The sequence below is a fragment of the Cornus florida genome, unplaced genomic scaffold, assembly GCF_030987335.1.
Source record: "Cornus florida cultivar Cherokee Brave unplaced genomic scaffold, ASM3098733v1 CherokeeBrave_3.0.0_Hap2_Chr01, whole genome shotgun sequence".
Taxonomy (NCBI): domain Eukaryota; kingdom Viridiplantae; phylum Streptophyta; class Magnoliopsida; order Cornales; family Cornaceae; genus Cornus; species Cornus florida.
In genome coordinates, this window is record NW_026775571.1 from 97,395,813 (window position 1) to 97,404,225 (window position 8,413).

At 33.0% G+C, this 8,413-nt stretch overlaps 1 protein-coding gene across 1 annotated transcript; it reads left to right on the plus strand.

Annotated features, from left to right (window-relative positions):
• The first annotated feature begins 2,538 nt into the window (after positions 1-2,538).
• Positions 2,539-8,126, plus strand: LOC132308361 (L-ascorbate oxidase homolog). Its single transcript, XM_059806426.1, has 8 exons — positions 2,539-2,876; positions 2,988-3,097; positions 5,284-5,554; positions 5,971-6,073; positions 6,175-6,520; positions 6,767-7,132; positions 7,228-7,306; positions 7,613-8,126. The coding sequence occupies exons 1-8, from the start codon at positions 2,730-2,732 to the stop codon at positions 7,823-7,825; spliced, it is 1,635 nt and encodes a 544-aa protein (XP_059662409.1). The 5' UTR covers positions 2,539-2,729; the 3' UTR covers positions 7,826-8,126.
• The last annotated feature ends 287 nt before the right edge of the window (positions 8,127-8,413 follow it).

The window sequence follows — 8,413 nt, forward strand, 5'->3', positions numbered from 1 at the left end:
TGTACGGTTGAGAGTTGATTCAAGCCAACCCATGATGTAGTGTTGTGTTCGGATTTCTTGCATCACTTAATTTCACCAATTTAGTTAAATGTGTCAACGTTGACAAGAATATATATATATATGACCTGTATAAAAAGTATATATATATATATATATAATGGTATTCAATTGCCCCTGAAATAAGAAATTATATACTCACTTTTAATTGTAACTTTAGAATCTAATCCTACGGTAATGAGTTAATTAACTTTTCTTTTCTTTATTTTAAGAAACTTACTTTTTCTTTCCATACCATTAAATATAGAGATAATAGAACTACACAATTTATTAAAGGAAATAAGAGTAAATAATTTGGCTACTTTTGCCAAATTCGCAAATAGGCCACTCACACAATAAAATTAATCTAGAAATTAAAAGTCATCATTTTTAGTTTCTTCCTACACTTTTATCAATAGAATAAATTATGAAATAAATCAAGAAAACATGTACCTAAATGATTTTAAATAAATAGAGAACATAGTTCTCCATTAGAATCTTGTAAATTAAGGACCTGGACACTAAGAACATTTAGATGGACATATAATAATATATTAAGAGTTGTTTTGAAAGATCGTTCTAAAAAATTTATGAAGCCAATAGTCGTCTCTTAATTCTAAATTAGTTGTTGAACAAATTTACAATCTTTAATTAAGCTGAGTATAAAACATGGATCAATCTTAAAATTTGAGTTTAGATTATAATCGATACTTCTCAAGCAATCTTTATTTCATGGCCATTTGATATACCTCTTTTGATTAATTTTATTTGGTTTCGATTGTTGCTTACAAATTTGTTTAACAAACAACCGATAATGATGGAAGGGGTTTTTTTATAGGACAGAGAAACACAGACAAAGAGTAGCCAAATTATTTTATTCTTATTTCCTTTAATAAATTGTGTAGTTCTATTATTTCCCTTTAACGATATTTAATGGTATGGAAAGAAAGAGTAAGTTTATTAAAATAAAGAAAAGAAAAGTTAATTAACTAATTGTTGTAGGATCAGATCCTAAGGCTACAATTAAAAGTGAGTATATAATTTTTTATTCCCAGAGAGCAATTGAACACTACGGTATATATATACCATAAAAATCCAAATTTTTTCCCCCTATAAATACCTATTTCATGCATCCAGCCTTCTATCTCTTCAATTCTTATCTATTTATATAACAAAATATTAAAAGTAAAATAGTTGTTGCATGATTAATTAGACATTCTACTTGCATTTTTTGTTTCTCAATCACGCATTGCATGGCAAATTTTGTTATTACAAGATCCTGATTTATGGCGTCCCCGTCATAATTGAACATGAAAGTAATTATGTCAAAAATATATAAGTTTCCTTCAACTTTTTACTTGCGTGGGATGGTTATATGCAGAGACCAGTAATTCACGACCACTTAAAAATTTCTTGCCTATTTACTTATATATATATATATATATATAAGAAAGAGTGATATTTTAGAAGTAGTTGAAAAAGTGTTTCTTTTTTAAAGAATAAAAAAATATAAAAAATATAAAAAAGAAGAATAGATCTTTACTTTTTCCTTTCCATTTTGAAAAGACAAAGATAGTACAATGGTAAGAGAAAAAAGAATTCCTTTCTTTCAACTTCTCTCGAGGAAAGGAAAGGCCTTTCATCTCTCTCATTCCAATCTCATGATCATCCCAAGTCCAAACTTTCAGATCAGCAAGTTTTCTTAATTTGAATCAAATTAATCCTAATCATTAGCGACACCTTCTTATAAACTAACAAAGGAATAAACAATTTTTGAATGATTGGCACCAAGAATACCAGGGTTAATCATTGTCATTTGCATGCATGTGCCTTTCCAGAAATTAAATACATTAATAAATTAATCAACACTTGAATGAACACCATTCACATCAATCAATAAATCCTAAAAAAAAAAAAAAATCATTGATGGAAGATTATTAATTGGTGTCGCCCCAAAACCGAAGAATTCTCGCAGGATTATTATTATTATTTTATTGGGATGGTTAAGCTTTTGGTTTACTATTTTGTGATGTCAAAATTTCACTTAACATCAATTTTATTTTTTATTTTTTGTTTGACAAACCACAAAACACCATTTGACATGAGTATTTAAATTGAAAACTCAATATTTATTTATTTATTTATTTATTTATAAATACTATAAAACCATGAAGATGAAGAATGAGACATGAGTGAAGAAAGCATAAGTTAACAATTAAAATTATAATAAAATCAGTTAAATTATTCAGATTGTTCAATCAGAGTGACAATCATTTTTCAAAAAAGAGAAGAAAAAGAAAAAAGAACTTAATGTGCTCCGGCACCGCAGGGGATAACTTCCAACAGATTCACCAATCACCAGTAGCAGCAGTAAATGATAAAAAAAAAAAATCAGTGACGAATATTACGTGTACTGCCTGTTATAATCGCACGTGAAAGGGGTAATTCCGTAATTCACATTCTGCTAAACTCATTGAAGTAATATAGTATTCACTTGTACACAGCTCACAGACCACTTCACTTTCACTTGAGCAGAGACAGCTCCTCCTCTGCTCTTCTTGTTAGAGCTCCATTCCAAAAAAAAGAAGTATAATATATATATAAAGAGAAATATTAATATATACTACTATATAAGTACATATAGAGAGAGAAAGAGAGAAAACCAGTCATTTGAGCTTTGATAGAGGGACGAAATGAGAGATTTCAGAGCTCTTTCGTCTCTCTTCATCTCTACAGTACTACTTGTGCTCATTCATAGCGTTAATGGTGAAGACCCTTATAGGTTCTACACTTGGAAAGTCACTTCTGGCAACATTTATCCTCTGGGTGCCCAACAACAGGTACGTGCTTTTTTTCAATTTATCTTCCTATAATATATATATATATGTAAATGTTTAAATTCTTGGATTTTGATGAATATTGTGATTGAATGTGAGAAATTAATGTTACAGGGGATCTTGATAAATGGGCAATTTCCTGGGCCTCAGATCGATTGTGTTACGAATGATAACTTGATTATCACTGTTTACAACTACTTGAGTGAACCATTTCTCATTTCTTGGTAAGATTATTAACCCCATTTTCTAAATTAAATTCTTGAATATATATATATATATATATATATATATAGGCCATCAAAGAACTAGTCTTTCTGTTATTGGAAAAAATGAGATTGGCATCTAGTGTTATCATTACTAGCTTTAAGACATGTATTGGATGCCACCAGATCTACTTTGGCTTCTTTATTTCTCTAAAAAGACAAAAATGCCCCTGAACATTGAACAACCAAGAATGTTTGGGGGGTTTTGGTCAGTTTTCTCTTTGTCAAGTTCGAGCAAATATTTTACCAAAAAAAATAAATAAAGAAAGGAAGTTCGAGCAAATACACCCTTACTTTATATATATTTTTTCTAGGCTAGAACCCATTGATTTGTTTAGCTCAACCTTCCTTGTTTTTTTTTTTTTTCTTTTTTTTTAAGAATAGTTTAATGATTTTTAATTTTTTGAAAATTAGAGAGCTTTACAAAATGTCTTTAGTTGACAGTTTCTTTTTAAGACTATTTTAGTAGAACTGACTTTTATAATTATATAAAAATAATTTTTTATTTTTTAAGTTCTTCAATTTTTTTTAAAAAAAAACTAAATTTATTTTTATTGCATGGTCCTGTGACTAGTAACAAAACAATACAAAACAATACGTAAAGTTAGTTTTATATCATTTCAATCAATTTTTTTTTCATGTGTCCTTTCTTGATTAAGTGAAACCAATGATTCAAGAATCATGTAATAATTTATCACCAAATAGAGCTTAACTTTTTAGCATTAAAGGTTTTGTTTTTAAGTGCCAAAAAGATTAGGGGTACTTTTATAAAATTTTGTATGGTTTAGGGCACTTTTGTGTGGTTAAGGCATAGTGCCACGCCCCAAAAGTGATTGTGTGTTAGTGCGGGTATGGGATAATGGGACTTCTGTCTCTTGTGGTTACTGGTTAGTACTGTAGTATGATGGATGGTCCTTGTGGGTTAGGTTGATCAATTTGAGTCACGGGTGTTTGGTTATTGCACCAAATAGCCCTAATGGAGCTTGTGACAAGATATTTCGCAGGACATAATATTAAAATGTGAAGGGCACTACTTTTATGGATCTCACAAGTTAGATATGTGAATGAATAGATCTCTGACATCTACAATTATGTCAGACCAAACATGGTCTCACTCACAATAAGGAGAAGACAGGCTGGTAGTGTCTTGGGCTTCTTAGCTTTGTCGAGGTCCTGGACCCATCTTTTAGTATGTACAGAATTGGGAAAATGTCTTGAAAGCCTTTGGGCCCACATGGCTGATCTATTCCTAGTAAAGGTATTAATGGTGAGTTGGCCCATAACCATATTTCATGGCTTCTTATTTCTTTATGAATGGCTGCCATTAAAAATTCAAATTTAGTTATATATAAAAAAATAAAAATAAAAAGTGTCCACCAACCATGTCATTAATCCATTGTGTGTGTGTGTGTGTGTGTCTCAATACTCCATTCATATCACTAGTTTGCCCTCCAAATATTACTAGCTTCATCCTTTCTTTAGATATTATTTTCTTGTGGTTGGCTATGCGGACTCAGTCTATGGAACACATTCTATATATATATATATATATAGATATATATATTAAAATAGAGAAATTATTAGATAATCAGATTATGTAATCCGGACCATCACAACAATGCAACTAAATGTGTCACTTTGATTCAGCTTTATGATTGCATAACTTCTTATGATTAGTCCGGACTACCTAATAATTTATCATAAAAATATGAGTTGGATGATCCGAATTACAAATGAGGTTTGATAGTTGTGACTGTTCTTCGTTATTTCTTCTCAAACTCAACTTGCAATCTACTTATAATGTCTTAATCTTAAAAAATAAGTCCTAGGTGCACAATGGTATTAATTTGTTCCATATGTATATATATCTCATTTTCTTTAATACATTTGTTCCATATGTATATAGATCTCCTTTTCTTTAATACATTTGATGTTTGGGACAAACAATTTTCTTGATATGTTGTCCAGAAGAACAAGTATACTCTTTTGTATTGCCTCTTACCATATTATGTTTGTCATAGAAATACTGTGTCTTCTACTTTCAGAACTACTATCAAGTTGTGCATTTAAGCCAAATAATTAGACTTGGAGAGCCTTAGTTCATGTACATTTATAACTATGAGTGTCGTCCTGCTATTCGGCTGCAGGAATGGTTTGCAGCACAGGAGGAACTCGTGGCAAGACGGGACCTATGGCACGAACTGTCCAATCCCGCCAGGCAAGAACTTCACATACATGATCCAGGCAAAGGACCAGATTGGAAGCTTTTTCTACTTCCCATCACTTGGTTTCCACAAGGCTGCTGGAGGCTTTGGTGCCATCAAAATCTTGAGCCGTCCTAAGATTCCAGTGCCTTTCCCTCCTCCTGCTGGAGACTACTCCATATTGGCTGGTGACTGGTTCAAAAGAAGTCACAGAGTAAGCATTCTATATCACTATGCGGTATCACTTGCTTAGACCTATGTTCCATGGACTCGGATATATGTGTCGGGATTTTCAAATAAAATGACACATGAACACTGCTAAATATTCGTATTATTTGATAATTTTAGAAATAAAAATAAAAAATAAAAAAAAAAATCTCTTTATGCAACATAGCACTCAATAATCAATATAGGCATTTCACTCATTTTAAGCTATAAAATAACAAAATTAAACTGTTAGATATCTTTTTAAGGTGAGTGTCCAACTATAAGAGTCTGTATCCCATATTCATGTCCGGTATTTCACCTACATTTGAAGAATCCATGTAACATACGTTTAGAATAACGAAAATTTCAGTTGTGTTTTCTCTGTCATGGCTTATTTTCTATTTTTTATTTTTCGTTTCATAGCAATTAAAATTGAGGCTGGATAGAGGTCACAACCTTCCCTTCCCTGATGGCCTTCTCATCAATGGTCGTGGCTGGAACGGATACACATTCAATGTTGATCAAGGTGTTTGTCAACAACAATCCTAATATAGGCCTTCTCATTGACACTACTGGTTAATTGTGTGTGTGTTTGTAACCTCATTTGCTTCAAAATTTTGATTCCAGGCAAGACATATAGGTTCAGGATATCGAATGTGGGCCTTACAACATCAATTAACTTCAGAATTCAGGGGCATACAATGAAACTTGTAGAGGTAGAAGGATCACACACACTCCAAAACACATACTCTTCTCTTGATATCCATCTGGGACAATCCTATTCGGTTTTGGTCACAGCTAACCAGCCTGCAAAAGATTACTACATGGTTGTTTCTTCGCGCTTCACTTCTCGAATGCTCATGACTACATCCATTCTTCACTACAGCAATTCATTCGCAAGAGTTTCCGGTCCCCCTCCTGGTGGACCTACTATTCAGATTGCTCCATCCCTCAGCCAGGCCAGATCAATCCGGTAATTAACTAACTTTCAAATTTTCAAATTTCTACATATCATCAACATGCCTTTGGAAATTGGCCTAACCAAAACACAGCAAAGTTAAATATAAGCATAAATGTTTACTTATAAGAATATCTTATATAATGGGCATAAGCAGATGGTATAATCCTTTTTTTTTTTACAAAAGGAAGTTGAGTCTTCGTGTCATGTTAGACGCAATATTGTGTGGGTGGGAGATATCTTATATTTTTTATTTTCCAGATGGAATCTGACTGCGAGTGGGCCCAGACCTAATCCACAAGGCTCCTACCATTACGGGATGATCAAGACCTCCCGGACAATCATGGTTGCCAACTCTGCGCCTTATATCAATGGCAAGCAGAGGTATGCTGTCAACAGTGTCTCATTTGTTCCTGCAGACACTCCCTTAAAACTTGCTGATTACTTCAAGATTTGGGGAGTGTTCAATCTTGGAAGCATCCCGGACAGACCCACCTGGGGAAATGGTTACCTTGCAACCTCTGTCATGAATGCTGATTTCCGGTCTTTTGTAGAGATTGTGTTCCAAAATTGGGAGGACACAGTGCAGTCATGGCACATTGATGGCTATGCTTTCTTTGTTGTGGGGTAAGCCTATAATTTAGCTCAAGTGTAATTTGATATTGTTAATGCCAAATATGTTACTATAATTCTTGATTTGTAAACAATTTTTGGGTGAGCAGAATGGATGGAGGGCAGTGGACTGAGGGAAGTAGATCAAGATACAATTTGAGAGACACAGTTGCTCGTTCAACGGTTCAGGTATGGCGAAAGATTGACATTTCTGCAGTGTGATGTGAGTGGATTGTTGGGGAGGTTTTAGCTGTTTGGTTCAGTTTTTTAAAAATAGTTCTCAAGAATTCAAAAGACAGAAAATTGTTTTCAAAAAAAACATAAAATAAATAAATAATTAAAAAGAAGCCTTTTTTTAACTGAGTTTTTAGTAACCGTTAATTATTTGTACAATTATTTTATTTTCAGTTCTAAAAAAACATAAAACTGTTTTTAGAAAACCGAACCAAGCTGGCATTAATTTTGAGCTTATTTTGATGGTTTTGAGTGGTGCAGGTGTATCCTAGGTCATGGACTGCAGTCTACATGGCCTTGGACAATGTTGGAATGTGGAACATAAGGTCTGAGAACTGGGAAAGGCAGTACTTGGGTCAGCAGTTCTATCTCAGGGTCAACTCTCCTTCAAATTCATGGAGAGATGAATATCCAATACCCAAGAATGCTCTTCTCTGCGGCCGAGCATCCGGTCGCCATACTCGGCCTTTTTGAACCAGCAGGACCTAGATTTTGCCACGAGGGGGTGACAAAATTTCTGGGTCGATAAATTTACTTCCATGTAATCAATTCTTCATGAAGAAGATATTGCAAGAGCTCTACTTGAGCATTGAGTTAATATTCCCTTCTTTTTTCTTTTTCTCTTTTTTTTTTACCATGTAGTAGCTATTACAATGCTATATTTTACTCTATCCTCACTATTTGTAGTCTAGAGTTAGGAACATCATATTACTGTGGGACAACTTTTGATTCAAGTGCGCGACTACTTATCAATTATACGAAAGAGTTGTGTTTAGTGCTAGCTGTTGCAAGTTGCATGGTATTTGGCATTCTCGGTACAAATATTGTATTTGGGAGTTCCGAATCCATATCTTGGATTTGGAATTTAAAAAAAATTAGTTTAAACTTTGAACTAATTTTTTAAAAATTTCAAATTCAAGCCGTTTATGCTTATAATGCAAATGTATTCCATTTGCTTTTCGGCATGAATCTACTTTGGTTATAAACTAGCATCGATATGGGCTATTGTCTTCCCTAGATTACTATGTAAGAAAAATAATGAAGTCCATTGATGTTGCCAAA

Excerpts from the sequence above, each read along its gene's own strand:
- LOC132308361 (XM_059806426.1), top strand. The coding sequence starts at position 2,730 with ATGAGAGATTTCAGAGCTCTTTCGTCTCTCTTCATCTCTACAGTACTA. Across the intron at positions 3,098-5,283 it reads GAACCATTTCTCATTTCTTG|GAATGGTTTGCAGCACAGGA; the intron begins GTAAGATTATTA and ends ATTCGGCTGCAG. Across the intron at positions 5,555-5,970 it reads GGTTCAAAAGAAGTCACAGA|CAATTAAAATTGAGGCTGGA; the intron begins GTAAGCATTCTA and ends TTCGTTTCATAG.